At 42.7% G+C, this 23,477-nt stretch overlaps 3 protein-coding genes across 5 annotated transcripts; all 3 read left to right on the forward strand.

Annotated features, from left to right (window-relative positions):
- Positions 1 to 1,351: 1,351 nt before the first annotated feature.
- Positions 1,352 to 5,824, forward strand: marchf9 (membrane-associated ring finger (C3HC4) 9). Its single transcript, XM_084680697.1, has 4 exons — positions 1,352 to 1,681; positions 4,370 to 4,525; positions 5,113 to 5,305; positions 5,496 to 5,824. The coding sequence occupies exons 1-4, from the start codon at positions 1,352 to 1,354 to the stop codon at positions 5,822 to 5,824; spliced, it is 1,008 nt and encodes a 335-aa protein (XP_084536823.1).
- Positions 5,825 to 7,557: 1,733 nt separating this feature from the next.
- On the forward strand, positions 7,558 to 12,975 carry LOC146251793 (natural resistance-associated macrophage protein 2-like). Of its 2 annotated transcripts, XM_084679366.1 has the most exons (16): positions 7,558 to 7,694; positions 8,066 to 8,143; positions 8,455 to 8,603; positions 8,755 to 8,877; positions 8,984 to 9,103; positions 9,460 to 9,566; positions 9,742 to 9,812; positions 9,925 to 9,992; positions 10,212 to 10,367; positions 10,711 to 10,869; positions 11,016 to 11,102; positions 11,246 to 11,365; positions 11,532 to 11,681; positions 11,848 to 11,921; positions 12,020 to 12,173; positions 12,343 to 12,975. In XM_084679366.1, the coding sequence occupies exons 1-16, from the start codon at positions 7,661 to 7,663 to the stop codon at positions 12,448 to 12,450; spliced, it is 1,758 nt and encodes a 585-aa protein (XP_084535492.1). In that variant the 5' UTR covers positions 7,558 to 7,660; the 3' UTR covers positions 12,451 to 12,975. The 2 variants fall into 2 exon arrangements, with proteins under 2 accessions (XP_084535492.1, XP_084535493.1); XM_084679367.1 differs by lacking the exon at positions 7,558 to 7,694 and having other exon boundaries at positions 8,089 to 8,149.
- A 2,427-nt stretch (positions 12,976 to 15,402) lies between these two features.
- On the forward strand, positions 15,403 to 23,470 carry ctdsp2 (CTD (carboxy-terminal domain, RNA polymerase II, polypeptide A) small phosphatase 2). Of its 2 annotated transcripts, none has more exons than XM_084679495.1 (7): positions 15,403 to 16,003; positions 18,280 to 18,431; positions 19,692 to 19,793; positions 19,959 to 20,015; positions 20,775 to 20,900; positions 21,258 to 21,443; positions 21,653 to 23,470. In XM_084679495.1, the coding sequence occupies exons 1-7, from the start codon at positions 15,943 to 15,945 to the stop codon at positions 21,776 to 21,778; spliced, it is 810 nt and encodes a 269-aa protein (XP_084535621.1). In that variant the 5' UTR covers positions 15,403 to 15,942; the 3' UTR covers positions 21,779 to 23,470. The 2 variants fall into 2 exon arrangements, with proteins under 2 accessions (XP_084535621.1, XP_084535622.1); XM_084679496.1 differs by having other exon boundaries at positions 15,406 to 16,003; positions 20,808 to 20,900.
- Positions 23,471 to 23,477: the final 7 nt, after the last annotated feature.

The raw sequence follows: 23,477 nt of genomic DNA on the forward strand, positions 1-23,477 counted from the left end.
GTGGCTGCTTACGTCACTAGGGAAATCAGCACCATGGACAGCAGCGGCCGTCAATAACCAACCAAACAGCGGAATCTATTCTCCCCAACTACACAGAGCCTTATGGGAATACATTATCCATTGGAACCTGATAGTTGTCCATGAAAAAATGAGAATTCAGAGGAGAGTCAGTGTTTGTCATTCTACTAGCCTACTATTCCGGAAGTACGAGAAGCGTTGGTTCACTCTCATAACAGACCATTTCGAGGAGGAAACTCATAGCGAGCAGTAGGCTATCATCCCCATCTGATACGATAATCAATGACATTACTGCTTTAATTGCTCTCGGATGCGAAGACATCGTCATGAATCTCTAATTTGAAAAACGGCAGCAACTATTGTTTGTATGCAGTCCTTATATTGACATTTTCGGTGCACCATATTTTGGCTGCAAAGAAATACCGATGAACATCGACTAAAGGTAGGATAAAAGATCTTCGGATGTTTTTTGCCATATTTAGAACATGCTAATTCGCAGGATTGTCAGTTGGGTCTCATCGGAGTGGATGTTGGGTGGAACAGGATGGATTCTTGATGGATCACAAAGGAACATTACAAAGGAGAACTAAAAAATAATCATGATGACGACTGGTATGGCACAGAGGGACAATAAGAAGACACGATAAAATCGGATCAAACTGCATCAAACTTCCATTGCATCGTCCTCATCGTTTTGGATTATGATTCTTGACAAGAGAAGCCAACCTGACTGTGTAGATGGAATGTCGTTCTGTTTTAGATCCCATTTTATATTTTCTGGCTCTACGTTGCTCACTCCTCCTCTCGTCCACACTCTCGCAGTCTTCTGCTTTGGGTAGCAAAACATGTATTCTGCTGCAAACCCAAGGCTTCTGATGAAGTGTATTTAGATAGACAATTAAAGAAATGTGCTTATAAGATTCTTGGCTGACGTTACATCAGGTATTTTAGGACAGTGGAAGATACACCCAAACAGAATTTGCAGAGGAGTTGTTTGGCAATGAATATTGAAAGAGTGTCTCGGGGTGCTCAAGAAGAAAATCTCTGATCCGCATTGGCTTATAGGCACAAATGCCTTCAGAGCGGCAACAACCAAGACAAAGTCCTTTATCCCATATTCATCCCAAAATTGGTCTCTGATGTTATTCAGAAATGATATGGTGAAATTAAGTCAAATGTACACTTTAGAGCAGTAAACATTCGCAACAATATAACTGCCCAATGGGCTTGATATTTCGTCTATTTGAATAATAAATTAAAAAACAATTCCTTTGTTTAAACCACTTAATTTTCACATTCCGCCCTGTTCTGAATACGTCTTATGTAGCCAAACATGTTCAAGTATCGGATCCGCATGTTTTTCAACGAACTGAAAGTACTGGTTTTTATGCGATCCGATTCGAGACAGTCCGGCACAGACGCAGATAGACGGTCAAACATGCGAGGTCTGGGGATGGGCGGCTGCGGCTGGCCTCCCTTTGTCGACTGCTCTTCTCGGGATGATGAGGAGGAGTACTATGGTAGTGATCCTCGGCCCCGGAGCCTGGCGTTTGAGGAGAAGGACCCCAAACTGCAAATGGGCCTGGACGCCGTGTCTCTCACCAGCACCTCGAGCAGCATGCGCACGCCCCAGTGTCGGATCTGCTTCCAAGGGCCTGAGCAGGTAAACTCTCCGTCCCACATTCCCTCTAACTCTGTCCAGCTGCAGGATGTCATCGTTAACTATAAGTATTTTGTATGAATGAATGTATGGATTCGATCAAAGCTGAGAGCTGATTTGGCAGGTTGACAGTATGTGTTTCAGGGCTTTGGAGATGTACAGCACAAGCAAAGCGAATTAGGTCGTCCCATAATGTTGCTGATGAGCAACAAAGAAAGTTTGACAATATAAAGGGTGAACAGGAGAGTGAGATGGATGAGTATACGGAGTGGGCTGACGACTGGTACAGTACTGTTATACTGTATTATTAATTTATATGGGGATCAACTGCCTGTACAGAAATGCAGTCTGAATGCAAAGGGGTGATCCATCAATTTCCTAAACATGATTCTCAAACACATTTTTAACCCTTGCTGTCAGGACTAGAAAGGTAGAGGCAGAACAATGAACAGATCTTTGGTCGGCAGCCAAATCTTGACTCACCAGATGTGCAGGAACCTGTAACAGGCTGCCTCCAGCAGGTCATCCTTTGCCTCCAAATAATTAGAAATGCTTTAAGTGCAGTGGGAGCACAGATGTAAATGATCTCTTAGTCACTCTTAGTCACTTCCTTGAATACTATGTTTGTCACTAATGGTGTGATTACTCTGGATGTGCTCATTTATAGTATATATAAACTGTGACTGAGCTTGTTAGCAGAGCTCCAATCACAAGCAGTCTCACGAGAGTCTGTATACCAGCAACACACAAGAACTCAAACCCCCTATGGTATCAGAAATGAAATCACGATGCAATAGCTTGTAAATGGCACAAATTAGTTGGGCATTCCCAAACAACTTGTGTGTGTTTCATGTTGACATTGTTTGCCAGGTGTAAAACTTGGATTTGATGTTGAACCTCTGAAGCAATTACATGCATAGACCGGAAAAAATGCATCTTCACATACAACCACAGCAAGAAATCTGAATGTCGGACAATGTTGACTTATTGTTCCCCACTGCCTTTAGAGCAATCTTGCATTACATTGTCATCTTAATGCTATTCACGTCTCTGTTAGCTGGTCAATTAACCTCCACACACATATGATAACCTAACTCAGTGGGAGGTCTGGAATATGAATCCCAATACCTGTCATACCTGTCATACCTGTCAGAACACCACGCAAGGTGCCCCCCTGATTCTACTTGACAGAGACTTGCCACAACAGGCTAGCATTGGCTGATGAACAGGAGATGGGACTTCTAACTAGAATGTGACATATGATGTATTCGATGTAGGTTATTGGATACTGTCATATTTTGATAGCGCTGGCACCTGACTTTTATTATACTGCAATGGTTGGCACACACACATCAGTTTTTACCCGGCTTGACATTTACCAAATGCAAAAAAAGTATTGCTGACCTATTCTGTGTCATCATAAAAGTGTCATAATCAGTTATTTAAGTTTATGGGTGCCATATGGTGCTTTCCATGTAAGGCTACAGTAGCTAATCACATCAGCTCTTTTAGTTGATGGTTGAACAAGTTAGGCAAGGTCAGGAAAAACAGAGAACAAAAAGGAATAGGAACAGATGATTCAGTGTGATCTCTGCATTCTTTTGTGAAAGCTGACTGGTCATTGACAATGCGAGGAGGTGCATTCTGTAAGCATGGCTTAAACAGGTCAAACTCCTCCACCAGCAAAACCAAAAAAGACATTGGTTGGGTTTCTATTCCAGAATGTGTCCACATGTAAAGGACACGGCTAGATCTGAAGAGGCTTTGTATGAATGATGAGGATTGTTTTATTTGGACAGACATTCCGCTTTGTATGCGGGCGGTGCACTGTACTTTTTTGCTCTGTACTTGAGCAAATTCTGCTTGCATAACACAACAGTTCACCCAACTTGGTAGATAACTGAAACAGCCCCTCTTTTTAATCATGAGTTGACCCCTGGAAGCTCCTTCTGTTGGTCCACGAGGGCGTTGTAGGTGTTAGTTAGTGCTGTGAGTTGTATTGATTGAGTTCACTGAGAGTCTATGCAAACAGTAGGGGTGAAATGGCTCACCTCTCCTTCACCTCCCTGCCCTTGAATACTCCAATCATGCCGTCAGATCGTGCCGGTAATAGGCCCCTACCCACCGACAGGGCCAGGCATCATGCTGTGCCCACGCATTGATCTACTAATGATTCATGCATAATTCCCAAAACTGATGACTAAAACGCTAACTTCATCACTGACATTTGAACCTTTTTCACCTCAGGGTTGGATAGGAATCAGTAATAAATGCCATGGTTTTCAATTTTCTGCGTCATACAAGGAAGGGATGGTGTTAGTGACTATTCCTTAATATTACAAATGACACAAAGAAATGGCCATGTCCGATAGTTGTGTGGGTGTGTGTCCATTCTCTAACCACAGACAACTACTTTGATTGCTGGCGCGGTTTTAGAAAGACATTGGCTTCCTTCCAGAATCCACACAGGCGATCTCGTTTCGAATGACGCAACGTATAGGCTGTGCATTTTAAGTGCTGTGCGGATACATTACCTTTGACTTGCCAGGAGAGAAAGCGAGGGTATTTGCCATCATGAATTCAAAGTGGTGTGTGGATTCATTGATGGCCAGTGTGTTCCATGATATTGAACCGCCTGGTTCAGATGACGGTCCAGCTGATGTTTTTGGGGCGCATCTGTCCCTCCTGCAGGGGGAGCTGCTGAGCCCGTGTCGCTGCGCCGGCTCTGTCCGCTGCACCCACCAGCCCTGCCTCATCCGCTGGATCAGCGAGAGAGGCTCCTGGAGCTGTGAGCTGTGCTACTTCAAGTACCAGGTCCTGGCCATCAGCACCAAGAACCCACTGCAGGTATGTGTCCTCCGCATCCATCTCCTCTCCATGCTGGCCCCACCCTCACTTGTCAACAAGGGGACAACAATGGACAAGGGCATTGAACACGTCAGTCGTGATTAACTGCGTGCACTTAAGGCTGTATTTTTGTCCAATTACATGACCATGTGTCACACAGAGACGTTATGCCCGGTAAAACCAGTTTTTCCCTTGCCACTATTGTGGAGCAGAGCAACAATCCCAGTATTACTGATAGGGAGTGCTCTGCTGTAGAGCTGGAGGCGTCATGTCTCTCTAGAGCTCAGAGTGATGGTGTGAGGACTATTCACCATGTTGGGCTGACACATTTGCCCCTGCTGCATCACGGTTCCTCTATGTGTGTGTGTGTGTGTGTGTGTGTATGTGTGTGTGTGCTTATGTGTGAGGAAGTGTACATACGTATATGTGTATGTGTGCGTGACGAAGTGTGAGTGTGTGTTGGTGTGCAGGGGGCTAGAGAAAATGTACCTGTGAGGATGTGTATGTGTGAATGTGTGACTGTGTCTCTCTATACCTCCCTGTGCATCCTGTACTAACCCAGTGAGGTCCTAACGTCTCACCTCCAGTGGCAGGCCATCTCGCTGACGGTGATCGAGAAGGTGCAGATCGCTGCCATCATCCTGGGCTCCCTGTTCCTCATCGCCAGCATCTCCTGGCTCATCTGGTCTTCTCTAAGCCCCTCTGCCCGCTGGCAGCGCCAGGATCTGCTCTTCCAGATCTGCTATGGCATGTACGGTTTCATGGACATCGTCTGCATTGGTGAGGAGAGATTGTTATGATGGAGCTTTCAAATGGGCCTTGTAAACTAATAGTCAACTGTCATATATGCTCGGAAAGGTACTACAGTTTGTTTGAACGATTGACTCCCTTGCTGTTATCCAAGATAGGGTCATGCAACTATTCACTCCTGCTCTCAAACCTCTATTTGTCCTATCATATCTCTGTCCAGGCCTTATAATCCACGAGGGCTCCTCTGTGTACCGAATCTTCAAGCGCTGGCAAGCTGTCAATCAGCAGTGGAAAGTTCTGAACTATGAGAAGTCCAAGGACCTGGGGGACCCACTGAGCTCCAATAAGACTGGGGGCCGGGGCTCTCGTAGTAACCCCCACAGTCTGGGCAGCAGTGGTGGTGGGCGTAGGAGTCAGAGGTTCAGGACTATCCTCAACCACCACTGTGGCTACACCATCCTACACATCCTGAGCCAGCTGCGGCCCAATGACCCACGCATTAGCTCAGCTGCTAACCGTGAGGTGGTGATGAGGGTCACCACTGTATGAGGTTGGGCATGTGCAGGGAGGCGGGGGGATACATACTGACTCACAGGCTGCCATGGCAATGCCTTCAAATCTGAGGATATGTGGAGGAATGCCCCGGGCATCAACAGACAGCACACACGTGGATCCTTCCTCCTGTCTCTTAGCAAAAAGGACAGATGCTTGTTTTTAATATTTGAAGAACTTTGAAAGTATTATGGATGACATCAAATGTAAAAAAGACAAAAAAGACAAAAGAAATTCTGACAGGCTTTATTACCTAAACCAAGGAAACAGACAGTTTTCCAGTTCAATTTCAGGATGCACAGACATTTTTTCATTTAATTTGATTGTGTTGTTTTTGGTATCATTTTTTTTTTACTCATTTTGATTTTATACTGGAATATTAACATGATAATAATGAACTTCCATACACATGAAGCATCTCTGATCAACTCTGAATAATGATCTCACCTGCTCTACAAATACAAAATGTAACTTCAGTTCTAAATAGGGACTGAACTACGAAAAATACACACTACATCCACAAGAACAGCCATATTGACTTTTACATCTACACAAGGGATAGGCAAATAAAAAGAAAGAAATAAAAAATCTTTAAGATTCCTGTGACCCCTATCTTCTTTGCAATAAAGATATACTGTATGTACATTTCAGGGTTTTTTGCATGGACATATCATTTTATTCTTCATCACATGTCATAGAAGCAATTCAAATGTTGCTCAACTTCAGATCGGTGCTTGTCAAAATACAAAACATTCGCCTACATTCATCTGATTTTAATGACATTCTTTTTCGTCAATCTGACCGATAACAATGTTTTACAGCTGTGTCAGCTAAACTACAGACTATTGCTGCTGTGTGCTGAATTCAGATTTGATAATAAGTAAATTATTGGATTAAAAATGGAGATCAAGTGATCACTTGTTATTTACTGTCTCGCCCTGTCTTTTTTTTACCCCACTTGTACTGTTTAATGGGACATTGTACGTTTACTACTACTCTGAATGCAAAGGGATACATTATGTTATATGCATGTTTCATATTTGAATATATTCGCAGAAATATTCGATAAAACATTGAATACATTCATCCTTTAGAAAAATCACTAAAGGGTGGAGTCCGTTGTAAAACGATGACAATTTGTCGCCACCTAGAGACCTCGTCTTTATACGCCTTCCTTCAGAATCCTGTGATACTACATTTGATATGGTTGACTGATGTGTATTTCGAATCAATTTCTTCTTTGTATTAACTCCGAACTAATTTTTTGTCGGCGGAATTCTTTGACGTTCACTATAGTGACATTCCTACATTAAAACTGTCAATTGGCTAATCGTTACCCTGCGGCTAGATGGCGCTCAAAAGCACCTTTTGAAGCCACTTTATTATTGTAGGCTGATTTAGGTGACACCTGTATGCATACATCTCATCCTTAAAGTTCATATACTTAATGTACCTTATTGCGTCTATCTAAACTCCACCAGACAGGTGTACGGAATTGACCCACTTAATCATTCTACAATTACTGAAACTACCAGTTTAAAAGCTCTTAAACCTTCATATTAAACACAAGGAATACGACTTTGCCACCTCCCCCTTACCTGTAGGAAAGTCCTCCCCTTCATAGGCTTCAAATGAAGGTTAGCTATTTCGTTCGTGATATCTGAACTGAAGAGGTGAAGAGTGAACTCCTTCATGAAAGAAGTGCAGAGTCTAGTTAGCTGAATGAATTGCGTCTCCAACACTTCTTGTAGCCTCCAAACATTTTCTATTTCGCAGCTGGAGTTTATTTTGGGATAAGAATATATTCTTTAGGAGATTACCAAGCGCTTCGGTATGCCTTCCAAGATATTCTCCTTTCTCTTTCGAGGTAAGAGGATGCTATGGTTCGTAATGAGATATCCCACAATAAAGCAATGTGGTTGGTTACATCAGTTATGGTTTTACTATAATTTTTGCAGGTTTTTGATCATTTTTGGCTTCATGTTCAAGAATCGCTGCCCACTGGAGTGTCACCACCGTTGCATTGCGGCGTTGAATATCGAAGCGAGCCCTTAATTAACATAATTATTAACTTTTTTCAGACTCACTTGATAGCCCCCTACATAGTAATATCTTTCAAGGGAACTCTGTACCTAGCCCGTAACATAATAATTGTTGTTTATGCCAAGTCTCTGTGTATGGATTAGTTATGTTTACACTTAGCTACCATTCCAGTAATTATCAAACTTGTGTTTTCAGACAGTACCCCACTCTCTGAGAACATCCACATCTCGTCTTTACCACCCAGTATGACCACAGACCAGGATCGAGGAGGAGGTATGAGTCTTAACTAAACTTGACCTGTTTTCTGTACAAGTGTAGGCTGACTAAATTCCATTCAAGACTGTGAAAGTTGGATTACAAAATTCCTCTGTTAGTAATCTGCCACCAAAACAAATATGTCAACTGGTTCATACTTGGCAGTATCCGTACGGAAACAAATATAACTTTCTCGATAACAGGAGAGCCGTAAAAGTTGCATAAATCACCCCGTGGTTCTGCTATGTCAGCGTGTCCCTGATTGACTTGAGAGTTGTGTGTTCAGAAGTTGTTGCGGTTCCTTGGTTCCACTGTGCATCATGTTTCAGGGGACACGTCCCAGGGGACGTCGGTGGTCCAGACCACAGGCACTCGGCGAGGAACTCCTTCCCCCTCTGTGTTCCCAGAGGGTCACAATGACACTGTGTCTAGCACCTATTTTGATCAGAAGGTCACCATTCCAGAGGAAACCAGTCAGGTATGGATCTGAACGCTATCCTCTGACTTCAAATGTATTTACAATGATAGATTGCTTTGTTCCATATAAATGTACTATGATTTATTTATTGGATTAAACATTTTGTGGCATGTTGAGTCCGTGCTAATAATTCCATACCACAATATTTCAGATGAGGTTCAGTTTCCGTAAACTGTGGGCCTATACTGGCCCTGGGTTTTTAATGAGCATTGCCTACCTTGACCCAGGGAACATAGAGTCTGACCTGCAGTCTGGGGCCAAGGCTGGCTTCAAGGTACTGAAAGGAATGTTCCATACAATACAGTCCATTCTTGTTATTATATAGTACTACTTCATGAATGGATGATTAACAGATGAAGGGCCTGTTGTCTTTCTATTAGCTGTTGTGGGTGCTACTGGGAGCCACTATCATTGGTCTACTGCTCCAGAGGTTGGCTGCTCGACTGGGCGTGGTCACAGGGATGCACCTGGCAGAAGTCTGTCACTGCCAGTACCGCACAGTGAGCTCTCTCTCTCTCTCTCTCTCTCTCTCTCTCTCTCTCTCTCTCTCTCTATCTCTCCATCTCTCTCTCTCACTCACTATCTCAGCAGCATTACAGTTTTTACAGTCCCTAGGTCCCCCAGTCCCCCAGTCCCCACATTTCTCAATACATAAGTCACTTTTTCAAAACTATTCATACAGTTCTCCTAACCAACTTTCAGCTCGGCACAGAAGTTACAGTAACTACGTACCTGTTATAACGAGGGTTTGCAGTTAACTAGTCATATTTAGCTACACGTTAGACCTTAACACCTTTACATATGACAACGCAAACCAAAAAATGGACTGGTGGTAACTTCCAAGTCTTCCTCCCAGGTTCCCCGTATTATCCTATGGTTAATGGTGGAGCTGGCTATCATTGGTTCAGACATGCAGGAAGTCATTGGATGTGCGATTGCATTTAACCTCCTCTCCGCTGGCAGGTAATATGGGGGTGCATACCACCCACCACAGCGTGCAACACTTACGACACATGCCAAACCTAGGACAATACCTCACTGTGGGTGTGTGGGTGTGTGTGTGTGTGTGTGTGGTTGTGTGTGTGGGTGTGTGGGTGTGTGTGTGTGTGTGTGGGTGTGTGTGTGTGTGTGTGTGCAGGATCCCACTGTGGGGAGGTGTTCTCATCACCATCATTGACACGTTTGTCTTCCTCTTCTTAGACAAGTATGGTAGGTCACTGTGGCCACATGCAGGTCTTCCTTACCTATAATGGCGTGCTGAAGACCAGTGAGAAGTTACTGCTTTATATCTGTAAGTGATGTTGTTATGATCTTGGTTTAGGTCTGAGGAAGCTTGAAGCCTTCTTTGGGCTTCTCATCACCATCATGGCCGTCACGTTTGGATATGAGGTAAACCATGAACTGAATAACCTTTTCTCCCAGTACAGTAGGTCAAACTTCACTTTATGAGAAAGTTGAGGAAACAATAACTTTTACAATGATATAAAATAAGATTGTTCCTGTTTCTCACTGCCCAGTGTTGTAACACCGGATGTATCTGTGAGTGTGTATGTGTGTGAGTGTGTATGTGCAGTGTGAAGGCTCTGCTGACCTGTTCATCCCCTCCAGTATGTGACGGTGGCTCCAGACCAGGGTCAGCTGCTGAGGGGAATGTTTGTCCCCTTCTGTGAGGGCTGTGGAGCCGCCCAGCTCCAGCAGGCCGTGGGCATCGTGGGGGCAGTCATCATGCCACACAACATCTACCTGCACTCGGCCCTCGTCAAGGTACACTGTAGGGGGGAAGGACTGAAAGGTAGATAGGCCAGACAGATGGTCAAATTCATAGATGTATTTGAGGCAGAGACCGATATGAAGGTTTAGTGGATAGATAGGACATTTGTTCCAGACTCTCAAATATCTATTTCTTAATTTAGCTTGAAAATATTGTCAGTGCTGTGGCAGAGTAGAGTGAAACAACATTTATTTAGCTGTGTACAGTACCCAAGGGTGGTACTTTTAATATGAGATTTGTGGAGTTCCACACAGTGTGGAATGGTTGAATTGACCCTGAGGTCTTCCGCTCTGCAGAGCCTAAATCAATAACAGTTTATAAATGTGTCTGTCACAGTCTCGACAGATTGACCGGTCTAGCAAGAAGGAGGTCAAGGAGGCCAACAAATACTTCTTTATTGAATCGTCCATTGCACTCTTCATCTCTTTTCTCATCAATGTTTTCGTGGTGGCTGTGTTTGCCGAGGCGTTCTATGGACGCACAAATATTGAAGTGGTTTGTATTATGCTTTACCAAGGTTGTTCAATTGGTTACTAATGTCTCATTTTGTACATATCATATTCAAGTTTATTGTCATATGTACAGGATCCTTAACATTTGGATCCTTAACATTTGTTTTTACATGTTATTGTGCCCTATAGTATAATGTATGCAATGCTACAGGCAGTCCCCATGTTGACCTCTTTCCACTCGACAACAGCACACTCCAGGTCGACATCTACAAAGGGGTGAGCTCCTGATCCTTAACACAGAGGGAATGCTGCTATTCAGGTCCTTTGGTTGTGTCCAGTCTCCCCTGCATGACTGCATTGTGTCCTCTGCTTGTGTCCTCTCCATGAATGGGCCCTGTCGTCCTGGTTGCTGGGGTTAGGGTGTGGTGCTTGGCTGCTTCTTCGGCCCAGCTGCCCTCTACATCTGGGCTGTGGGGATCCTGGCTGCAGGCCAGAGCTCCACCATGACAGGGACCTACTCTGGCCAGTTTGTCATGGAGGTCAGTGTGCAGACACAGGAAGTCAGCTGAGAGACAGGGTCACGCTCCAGCACTCACCCAATCTGGTGCTCTCAGAACGTTTCGCCCATTCCATCCGTTTGGCTTACTGAGCAGCTTGTTGCTGGAGTGGATGTCTGTGAGAGTGTTCCTCCCTTCTCTCTGGCAGGGCTTCCTGAACTTGCACTGGTCGCGTTTCACTCGGGTGTTGCTGACCCGTTCCATCGCCATCACTCCCACCCTGCTGGTGGCCATCTTCCAGGATGTTAAGCATCTGACGGGCATGAACGACTTCCTCAACGTGCTGCAGAGCATGCAGGTCAGGGGGTCACCCAGGGTCGCTCTGGGGTCGAGTAAGGTTTCAGGATGCTGGGATATCCTTTCCACAAAGTCAGTATTGTTATTGAGCACATGGTTATCCCAAAGAACAAGTTCAGTTGATACTTTTTTTCTTTCCTTCTTCTCTTTTCTCACTCTGTTCTCAGTTGCCATTTGCCCTGATCCCCATCCTAACTTTCACCAGCCTGGCATCCCTTATGCATGATTTTGCTAATGGATTGTAAGTGTCCTCAGAGAAAGCGCCTATCCAAACTATTGTAGCCGATTATACAGATTCTCTCTCTTTTGATTACCCCTAACCCTCTTTTCTTTTTTCAGAGTTTGGAAGATAGGAGGAGGAGTCTTGATCTTGTTGGTGTGTGCCATCAACATGTATTTTGTAGTGGTTTATGTAACTACGCTCCAGAGTATTTGGCTCTATGTTCTGGCTGCAATTCTGTCTCTAGCCTATCTGGGATTTGTAGGATACCTGGTAAGTCACTTACATTCTGGACCATGTTTTACTCCAGGCAAGACTATTTACATGTTAATTTCTCAACCTATTAACTTCCTAAACGTAGCAGGGAATGGAATGTGTTTGAGAATGGTCTCTAACAATTGCGCATCCTCTCTCTCTTTGTCAATCTCTTGCTTGTTCTCAGGCATGGTTGTGTCTGATAGCTTTGGGGGTGTCATGTCTAGACCTCACCACCAGCAGAAGAAATGACACCACAGTTCTGATCGAGGAGCTGCCCGAGTTTGACTCTTGAACTCAGAAGCTGAAAGTATTTTACAGTATCAAAAAAAAAAGTAGTGCTTTTATTTTGAACTAGCTATTTCACTTCTCCGCCACAAGGAGGCACTGTTGACTGAAAGAGATAACTAATCCCCTGGGGCAGGGAATGTTTGATCAGTGCTAGACCACCAGCCCTGCACAGTAATGAACAACAATTCTAAGATGTTTTTTATATGATGTCATGTGAAAATGTTTTTAAACATTGTCAAATGTAAGAAAGCAACCACCCTTTGTATCATCTGTATTTTGATATAATCCCTATTTGCAGTTCTGTCCATGCTGCAAAGCAGCTAAAGTTCCAATGCATATGTTATTGATGTTTTGATTTTGTGTGCTGGCATGCCAGTGGAATTACTGCCTTCACTTGCTGTAAACTGATACTGCTGTTGCTCAAACTTCAGCTCTGAAATGCCAGTGCCATTACTGAGAGAGCGGCCAGACAGGTTTTTCTTTGCATTGTGGCGGGGAACTTTTTTCTGTCATGGAGGCCGACTTATGTAAGAAGGGAGAGTCTTCCCACCTCCCCTCTGTGTTTTTGTTTTTCTCAATGAGCCAATCTCTCCCTGCGTAGGCCTCACAGCCTGTCCTGTAGGCCCCTTTCCTGGAAACATAGCCTAGGAGAGGCCACTCTGGGGCAGGGCTAGGGAGGAGGGATGGGGGATACTTCTTCCAGCAAATCACATGATTCTGAACCTAAAGACCCAGCCCTACATAAAGCTCAGATTGGCCAAGCTCCAGGCAGGGTGCTCATCTGCATGTTTGGAAGTACAGTAAATTGCAAAATGCATAGTGCTGTAAGTAAATGTGTTTCTGTGTGTGTGATTGCGTGTGTGTGCACATGAGTTTGTGTATGTGTACTGCGCACATAAGGAATTTACAAAATAAATAGTCTGATTGTCAATGTTTTAATTTTGTATGCTTAATTGCTTTTACCTGACAATGAAGAATGACATCTGTTAACAAATGAAACTAAATGTATTTTATATGTTTTTTGTCAAATGTCTATTTAAAAAAAAAAAAGTATTACGTTTTATTGTATCCGGTATCCAGTGTATTTGTTTATTTAAATCTTACTAGTAACCAACCTTTTCTTTTTGAAGAAGTAGAAGGGACAGCCAACTGTTATTTTCAGCTCAGGATGTTTTTGAACAGATGAAGTAGCTGATGACCCATTGAGCACAGTAATGCATGAGCTACCGAAGATAGCCATAGAACAATTATTACAACTTTTTAGTAGAAGTAATTTTATTATTGGTTATAATTAATAAAAGTTATTATAATAAATGGCCCTGGTCAATGCAAGCTTTGATTTATGTTAAGCATTATAAAACCAATAACATTTGTTTATGTTGTCATTTGCAGGTTACAGTGGCTTACCATAGTGTGTACTTATCCGCGTAAGTTATAATTACAAAACCATTATGGTCGTTGAATTGAAAAAGCAGCCATTTAAGGTGATAGTAATACTTACACAGTGGCACTATTTAAAGCTGTGTCAGTATGCAAGATGACTGTTTAAATGTCAGTTACCTAAAATTGTTTATCCTCTGTAGTTCAATTTCTTTATCCTCTTTTTGCATTTATCAAGTTCATTTGTAGTCTCTTGTGTTTGTGTTTGTGTCTGAAATGCCTTGCTTTATATTCCTTATGGATTGTCGTGAATTTGGCTGCACAGCAATGAGAAAAATATCTAAATAGTGTATGTCCATCTTACTGGAAGGTTCATTTCATAACTTTTCCACTCAGTTAAGAAGTAGAGACTGCTCAAATCTATTATGATCACTGGCATGCTTTTTTCTGTGGTAACGTCTTATTCGATCATATGCACTGGCAGCATATGGTTCTTTATAAATTTGGTTGCCTTGTGTCTCCATTTGCAATTCTCTCGTAAGCAGCCCAGGATCTCAACACCAGACACCCCTCTTTGCCCCTCTGACTTTCCATCTGTCTTCTGAAGCTGAGAGGAATCATCTAAGGCAATGTGACCAGCAGACAAGAACCAGACACCACCAGAGAACAACAAGCCTGTACATCAGACTTGAGATCACACAACACTGTCCAAGGTCTCCAGGAGATGTCCATTTTGCAGATATTGCATCTTTGTTGTTGCCTAGAAATGCCTGAAAGTAGGACTGTAAACTGCTGTGCAGTCCTTGTTTTCTTCTTGGGTTGTGTGGTTCAGCCCTGACCACAGTCCTGATTGGGATATGTTTTTGGCAGAAGGGTCAGCATGCTTCTCTCTGCTGTAGGGCGTTTCTGATCCCTGAATATGTTCTCTCTTTTGACCCCTGGCCTTTGCGGGCATTAATGTTGAGTGGAGTCACCATGCAATTGGATGAGAGACACTCTTCTTTACCTTCAGTTTGTGTGTGTATCTTTTCATGTACACATGTGCATAAAATATTCACTGCATCTATGAATGAGCTTACCTTATAAAATAGCTTTATAATAGCTGATGCAGAGGAGGAAAATGAGTCCCACTGAATAATTGTGCATCAAATCTTCAGAGAAACAGTGCAACAATATATAATAATAATAGTAATAATAATAATTGACAGCAGACAAATGGAAAAACGTAATTTTAAAAATCTGCACAAGCTGAATCGAAATCTGTGTATAATTGTTTTAGCGCTCCTGTCTGTGCTTCTACTAGCCTACACTAACCAAAACATATGATTATAATCGAACATTAGAATTGAATATATATTTCTGTGAACACGTCTTGTAGACATGAAGTTGAATGGGTTCAGTGATTGCTAGTCTAAAGTAATAATTATTCGACTTGTGTCAAAACCAGCGATGGAATGTTTTCAGTGTGGAGCGTGCAGAATAGAGAGGAATGCTTTTGCAACTCCCACTTTCCAAAGGTCCAATCCGAAATGAGTAACGGTTTCAAGGCACCCGAGGAGTCCCGACCGAAGAAAAACAAAGCAGTGGCTAAAAACTACACTTAATTTTTTTATCGAATTGTATGTACAACCGTTTTCGTTTTTGAAATCGTTTTCGATTGATTCTATTTTTGATAATTTTCTCTTCTCGCCTGCGTATCTTCGACGAGGTTGTTTATCTGTAGTAAGGGGATCTTGAAACCGCACCCTTGCCCCATTTCCTCGGTTGTTTTCCTTCTTTCGCCAGGATTCTCCATGTTGTTGGAGCAAAAGTGGGGTCTCCGCAGCGACAGGAAAGGGCTGTTCAGAAATATACAAGCGATAAAGTAAGCCTAGAACAGCAGGGAGATTGCAAATAAGAAAAAATATAAAAGTGCCTTGCCCCTCCCAAATGAGAGAGAAGACGCGAGGAATAAGGAAACATTGTAACTGATTAATTGTAATATCATCTTGATTGTTACATAGCCGGATGACAGTTATCAGGACAGTATTTTAGTCACTTACCAATAGAACCTAATGAAGGCTCCTTATCAGTGTTTGGGGAACGGATTGGATTTTGAGGGCTCGGTGCTTGTCAGATGGAAAGTTCTATTATCACTCAAGTGCAGAAAGAAGACGTTCAATTGTCATCGAAAGCAGGTATGTTGGACTATTAAAATTTGTGTTCGCTAACAGTTTTTCTTTATTGAGCATTTTATTGCTGGATGTGTTTGTTCGATAATAAAATGCATGAATTTAGACGGCGATGAAAACACGTAAATAGTGCGCTCGTTTGACAGTTGAGCCTCGTAGGACACTGCGCGCGACATTTAGAGCGTACGCTCTTGACGGTTTGTATAAACCTTTCTCAATCCTATTGAGTATGGATCTGGTAAATGTCGTTTGTATGGCATTTCTTGTAATAAAGTGTTAAGACTCATTTGCAAATAGTGTATGTGTTTGCTGTTAAGTATGTCATACACCTGCAGAGCCAAGGGAGGAAATCGTAAACATACTACACACTGAACTATTCGAATGTTGGCTATATCAGCTCCTATATGAGCAAGAGGACCTCATTAAATCTGTTGTTTTCATTCTATTCTATTGTAAATATTTGTAAGCTAATTGTCTTACCCATTCCACACAGGTTTTACCATCAGTGTCAACGGGGTGTTTATTATGCAAAATGTGTTGTACGACTTCGTCGTTGTCTATTATATTTACAAACCGTGTACTATTGGTTTATGGTTACATAAGATGCGATTACTGGTGAGTTTAAATAACCGTGTAATTCCGTGCGTAAAATGTTGTTCACTAAAACCTTTGTTATAACCACATGATAAAAACACTGTATATTTATATGATCAGTTTGAATGTAATCTGTATTAAGGAAACGTTACAGAAAGTAACCTTCTACAGTCACATCTGTCTCCACGGGCAGTGATCACGTACTGTATGCAAAGGCTTGTTTTTGTTCGCAGGCTGTGAGACAGATCAGCACAGATCAGTGCGCGTGAGCGGTACTGCACTACTCGATCGCTATTACAACATGATATACCTTGATGATAGCGTATAGAACATCCACCTTGCATGTTATTCTGTAACCATGTGTGCTTCGCTGTGATAATCAGCCTGAAAATATTGATACGAAAAAGGGGTTTATAATCGTAAAAATCCCAGGTGCCGCGGTGTTGACAGTGGAATGCACAAACACACCCCTCTGCACACGCCCTCGGTCTGCCGCCCATTGTAAGCGCGGTTTCTTAGATTGTTCGCATGCGTATATTGGGACTCAATATAGATTTTAAGGATTTTGCAACTTGATAACCTTATCTTGATTGTAGATATTGTATATGCTGATTAAGATAATCTCTTCAAAACTGGGAAATGTTCAGATGGTTTGCACTGGCAATGTAAAAAATAGTTTTTACCACACATACCATGTTGTTAGTTTTCCTGTTTCCAGAAAGTGTACCTATATTCAGATCTGGTGCTGATGACCCAACCAAGGCCCAATGTCCTTTGTCTCTCCTATGGTTGTGTAATAAGATCATGCCTGTGGCCTGCATATGCCATAAAACAAGATGGGAATAAAGGGGAAGTGGAGGTGAAAGGGAAATGGATGTTCTAAGGACTGTATGAACAGAGATTTATCTCTGTTTTATTTTTTTCAATCCACCTGATGGTTTTAGTCAATATCTATGCGGCAACAGAATTCAACGTTACAGTTAGTTAACATCCATGAATGCACATTAGGCAGGCATCCACACATGCTAAACGTGGCTTGTACAGACTGGAATAAAATGCATAACCAAGCCGACTGAAGAATCTCCTGATGTGTTTTTCTGTGTGGCGGAAGCCCGGTGTGGGGCTCCCATCTTACAGTGACTGATCAAAGGGCGCATGGAGCAATGAGGTGTGACTGCGCTGGCTTGCTCCAACCAGAGGTCTTGACTGAAATGGTTGGAATGTTTTCTGTCTGTGTTTTTCTGCTGAAGGTACTGCTGCTGCTGAAAAGTGTGGGTTTTCCCGCCCTCTGTGATTATATAACGTGTAGGCTACCAGTCGTTTCCAGCGGCCTCATTAAAAACAGATTTTATGTACAGCTTGTGCCATCCCTGTATCGGAGAGGGACACATGCTATAGGGACTCCCTTTTACATGTGTGTAAAGCTAGCCACCAGTGTCTGCCTAAACTTGACTTAAATATTCTTGATACATTCCCATCATTTTACCACCACACCTGTTCTAGGAATCTTCATTGCGGCATGATTTCTTAGTCGGATTAAATATGGATGAGCATCAGTTAAAACCTATTGACTCAACAGCTATTTCGTTTCGTTCAAAACCTTGGAAGCTAATTATAGATACCTGAAAATGTAGACGTAGTCTAATTTTCACATGCCTTTTCTCTTTTCTGTCTTGCTTGTTTACTAGGCCAGGTGAGCAGGACCTCGTTGAAACAGCAGAGAAGCTGTAACGTCTTCAAATCCTTTTTCTGCTGCCTCCGAGCTCAGGATGGCCACAAACCTCCACCACCTTCCCACGATGCTTTGCTCGAGTCACAGGACAATGGGACAGTTGTCAAGGTAACATAATTTATTCTTCTTAGCATCTCAGGAGTATTGTTATTGTGACTCTCAACTCTTGAGAATGTGCGGCTGGCAGGGGTCAAGGAAAAGGTAGAATCTGCTTTTCATCTGCTAGTTGTAGGACAGTGGGGCTGTTATCTGATTTTTAAAAATACCAATGTAGTCACGACAACACACGTTTGACCCCTAAACACAGCATGTAGATTCTCACAGCCTGTTAGTGCTTACCTTAGACTATGACAGATTGCGACAAAAGTTAGCTTCTAAGAATTGACGGACGTACTTTTATTTGGGTTTTTTTAACGACTGATTGCTTCCTTCATCATGTGTTTTCCTCCTCCGAAACGTTCTCTGTACAGAGGCAGTAACTGCAGACATTGGATAGGGGCCCCTTCTGAAAAAAAAAAAACATTTCTAAGTAAAAAAAATGCTACATTACCCTCCCATGGTGTGTTCCAACTGCACCACCGAGCAGGCACTGCACCTGCTTATCAAATCTAGAACACTAACCATGACTGTTAGCGGTTAGGGAGGATCTTTGATGTTCAGGTCTGATTCCCCTGGATGATAGGGACAAGACAACCGAGTGACTGGCAGTGTGCTGAGCTGAGGCGCTTGGAGCCTGCTGAGGTGCAGTGGGAGAGGAGCAGTGGCTTTACAGGCGGTTTTCCCACTAGCCACTATTGAATGTGTCATGTCTTCCAGCGCTCCAGTCTCTAGACAGCACCATGGAGGAGGCATCTTAATGAGATATTGTCAAGTGTCCTCCAGACCAGAGTGTACGGAAAGCTGAATTTGTGGGTGGTCTGGTTCTCTGAAATACATTTCAGATGAAAATGTTGGTGCCCATGTGGCTGTCCTGAGTTTTGAACTATACTGCTGTCTCAGCTGTTATGTAATAAAAAAAATATATGATTGAAAATAAATGTCTTCTCTCATCCAGTTTCACTTCCTAGTGGACCCTGCCAATACATGTATTCTTTTTGAAGTTAAGCTTCATTTGAGGGCAGATTACAATCCAATAACAATGTTGTGTAGTTGTCTATTGTTTTACGGGCAGTTGGTAGTTTTAATTAACAAATTCCGAGAAATGGCATTCATAGTTTAGAAAAACATGCATGGTGACACATTCATTAGTTTATTCCCCACAGCGACTACAAGAGTGAAATATCCCTTGTGAAAGAGACAGGATGTTTACATGTTTAGGTGCTTAGTGCAGAGTCCTGTGACCGTCTAACCCCGTGTCTTCCTCCACAGCTGTCAGAGGCCAGCCTACTGCCCGAGGTGACAGCCCAGGACCAGGGCAAGATCTGTGTGGTCATAGACCTGGACGAGACTCTGGTGCACAGCTCCTTCAAGGTACCCTAATGTGCCATCCATCCAGAAAGCATTGTTTTGGTATCCATTTTGATGAGAGATGTGTTTCTTTAAGGTCTAGTTGCCTAAGGATTGTGTGTTATGTAACGACATGTGAATATACACCCATGAGTTTACCGACCATCTCCCTTTGTGTATTGTCCCCAGCCTATTAGTAATGCCGATTTTATTGTTCCTGTGGAGATTGAGGGGACCACACACCAGGTAATACACACCAACATATGAATATGGTTTGAGTGTGCTTGTGTGCAGTAGAGGGATTGGTACTGCTGTAATGTAGGCTGGGGTGTATGCGCGGAGTGTTCACAGTGTTTGTTGAGCAGAACTGGGATGGGTCTCTTGACAGCATCAAGGTTTGCAGTGGGCGCCAGGTGCCCCCTACTGGACAAAGTTAAAAGTGAAAGGAGACTGAAGCAAGAAAACAAGGCGATACCTCTTGCTCTGTTGAAATCCACGGATAAGTTATGCAATATTTATAACCGCAAAGCTTGTGAGTCTGTTGAACAGAAAATGCTATACTATTACACCGCAGTCATTGCAGCATTGTGGAGGGATACAACATGAACAAAAACAATACAAAAACATAATCTTCTTCGTCAGCCTCGTAAAATGATTTTGCTGCCGTCTGTGGATTGAATTCTTCTCCATGGGTCCTTGTCTGATTCAAGTAATCCAGGATAGGCTGGTTAACACCGCTTGGCCTGTTCTGGATTACTTGTTTCGGGGACTGGCCACCAGCGTCTAGATGGACTACGTGACAAGCTCATGACAAGTTCTCTTTCTGATTTTTTTCTTTGAGAAGTTTTCTTGATAAGAATGTCTGATATTACTGTACTGTTACACTGTACTGTATTACTGTTATCCAGTTTAGCAGTAGTACAATGTAGTAGTGCCACCAGTAGTTAGGTGGATACCATTGCAACTTTGCAACAATAGTGAATGACTTATCTTCCTCTCTTAAAGGAAAATGTTGATCATGTAAGATACTGTGTCCAGGTGTACGTGCTAAAGAGGCCATATGTGGACGAGTTCCTTCAGAGAATGGGAGAGCTGTTTGAGTGTGTGCTGTTCACTGCCAGCCTGGCCAAGGTACATTAAGTCAGACCCACAAATGAAACCTCTGATGAGGCTACTAACATTCCACTGAAATATGTTTGTACTTGTTTTCCCTTCCGCAATAGTAACCCTGCTTCATGCCATAGACACCCTATGTACCAGTCCACTTCACATGCGGTCAGCCACCGTAAATAGATAGCTTTTGTTCAGCTGTTTTAGATGTCCACCGTTATAGCACATTGCAGCACATACATATATAGCCTGTTGAAGTTATAGTACTTTGGTGACCTTAGTTCAACCTTAACTGCCCAACCCTCTCCATTGCCTCTACCTTTCTTCCCCCTTTCAATATCCCATGATTCCTGCCCCCCCCCCCCTCCCCCCCATTAGTACGCCGACCCAGTGACGGACCTGTTAGACCAGTGTGGGGTATTCCGTACCCGGTTATTCCGGGAATCCTGTGTCTTCCATCAGGGCTGCTATGTCAAAGACCTGAGCAGGCTGGGAAGAGAGCTCCACAAGACCCTCATCCTGGACAACTCCCCTGCTTCTTATATCTTCCACCCGGAGAATGCGGTGAGTCTCCTGCCACAGATACCAATCGATTTCTCTTTCAGGATTCAGTAGGTTGTTTGGTAGTATAACACCTCAAAGTTAGTTGTGGGTAATAGGATTCAGCTCGCCGCTTTGCAAAGTTAGCATAATTTCATGCTTTTTTTCTTCTTTTTGCCACTTCTGGAGTCCAGATGAGGCATTTGGTGAGTTGGTTGTTGATGTCTCCCCAGGTTCCTGTGGTGTCGTGGTTTGATGATGTGGAGGATGCTGAGCTGCTCCACCTCCTGCCTGTGTTTGAGGACCTAAGTCAGGCGGAAGACGTGTACGCCAGACTGGACCAGCTACGGGGTCCATAGCCCATCAACTTACCTCCTGCTCCACAGCCTCTGAAACCCTGAACCCTTTACTGCCAGCCGTTTTCTTCCTCATAACTTGCCCAGTATCAGACTGTTGTTGCCTAGTTGTTTCAAGGCAAAACCCACAAGTTCTCTCTCTTCATTTAGTTTTTTGTGTTCTATGTGTTCTATGGTCAAATGCATATCTACAATTCCCAGGATACTACTATGTGCAAATCTTTCGGAACATGTAATGTGACATGACCATAGGATGCATCCTTGGGATGTTCTAATAGGCTTATTGCTGTCTGGGAGATTTCTGCTCTGCTGCTTTCTGCCTGCCTTGAGTGAGAACAGTCAGAGTAGAGACCCACAGTAGTCACTCCAGTAAACATGAGTAATAACGTGGTTATTTCTGCCAAAGCAGAAGCCTGCCAGCGCTGACGTGACCTCAGGACAATGTTGTGTTGTTGTGCCTTTATGGAACAAAACAAAAAGAACAGTCTGCTTATTTCTTTTCTCCAAAAGTTAGTTTTTATAAGGATTTTTGATTTGATTTGTCAAACCTGAATCGTTTTCCCCCACTATGCAATATACATTTGTAATCATGGAATATAGTGCTACTTGTTACGGGTCCCTTACTGTTCCATACATCATTTAGGCAAGTAGTTGGTATAGGACCAGAGTTGGTTTAGGCTGGTTTTTAGGACCAAACTCTTCAACTTGAATTATTTTACTGTCTCAAATGCAGACACACTGGAGAGCATTGGCAGCTCAGTGCAAATTATTATTATTGGCTACATGTGACATTTGTACTTTCAGGCCCATTTGAATTCTGTATTTATTGCAAACTTGCACTTGTTGTTTTTTAGACTTTGCCAGAAGTAACAACTGTGCCTTTCCAATTCTGACAGAGAAATTGGGTTCTTCTTTATATAGAAATGCTCATTCTCTGCCATGCTGAATGTGGTTGAATACTGTAAAGAAAAACACATCTATTGTGCTTAGGATGTAGCACTCGTGATTCAAATGTGTGTAGTTATCCCGTTGTCATTTGGATAGTACAGTTTAATACAATACAAAAGTTTCTCATTAAAGACTATTATTTGTATTGTGAAGTGTAAAACCCTCCCAGCTAGGTGCCATTGTGCTATTTAAACCAAGTCACCTACCCCACAGATTTTGTTTGTGTGCCTTCTGCCTATTCCAGAGTTGGTTTTTGGACCAAACACAGTGCCAAAACACAGAGCTGGTACCAATGATGTAGACTGACATTTGCAGTTGAGTGGTGTCCAGTAAAGCAATAATCTTATCCATGAGACTGTATGTTAAGATTAGGACATGAAATCATGACACCACCCACTTGTTTGTTGTCTGTTTAATACAAAATACAATTCTGAAGGCTTGAATGGTTATATAGTATGGGTACAATCAAGTTTGTTTTTTGATGTCTTGTAATTTGTTTTACTGTATGTATTACCACTAAAGATGTCAATGAACGCTGTGAGAAACCAAAGCTATCAAGTTATATAATATTTCTGTTAATTTGATTAACTCGTTCATGACACAGTGTTCCTTTTGGGTTTGTCTTATGAAATCCACTAACATTGTTCAATGTGAGAGGGTACTTCTTGTTTAAGTGTTTATCAGAACAGATGTAATTGCATAAACAGATTTTGCCTAAATAAAAGCTTATATTTTCCGGTCGGTCAATGTTTGT

Source organism: Hypomesus nipponensis, chromosome 18 (genome assembly GCF_054491055.1).
Source record: "Hypomesus nipponensis isolate SF chromosome 18, ASM5449105v1, whole genome shotgun sequence".
Taxonomy (NCBI): Eukaryota; Metazoa; Chordata; class Actinopteri; order Osmeriformes; family Osmeridae; genus Hypomesus; species Hypomesus nipponensis.

Coding starts and splice junctions, on each gene's coding strand:
- marchf9 (XM_084680697.1), top strand. CDS start 1,352: ATGTTCAAGTATCGGATCCGCATGTTTTTCAACGAACTGAAAGTACTG. Junction 4,526..5,112: donor GCACCAAGAACCCACTGCAG/GTATGTGTCCTC, acceptor TCTCACCTCCAG/TGGCAGGCCATCTCGCTGAC. Junction 5,306..5,495: donor CATGGACATCGTCTGCATTG/GTGAGGAGAGAT, acceptor ATCTCTGTCCAG/GCCTTATAATCCACGAGGGC.
- LOC146251793 (XM_084679366.1), top strand. CDS start 7,661: ATGCCTTCCAAGATATTCTCCTTTCTCTTTCGAG. Junction 8,604..8,754: donor TTCCAGAGGAAACCAGTCAG/GTATGGATCTGA, acceptor ACAATATTTCAG/ATGAGGTTCAGTTTCCGTAA. Junction 10,870..11,015: donor GACGCACAAATATTGAAGTG/GTTTGTATTATG, acceptor TGTGCCCTATAG/TATAATGTATGCAATGCTAC.
- ctdsp2 (XM_084679495.1), top strand. CDS start 15,943: ATGGAAAGTTCTATTATCACTCAAGTGCAGAAAGAAGACGTTCAATTG. Junction 18,432..19,691: donor ACAATGGGACAGTTGTCAAG/GTAACATAATTT, acceptor CTTCCTCCACAG/CTGTCAGAGGCCAGCCTACT. Junction 21,444..21,652: donor TCTTCCACCCGGAGAATGCG/GTGAGTCTCCTG, acceptor ATGTCTCCCCAG/GTTCCTGTGGTGTCGTGGTT.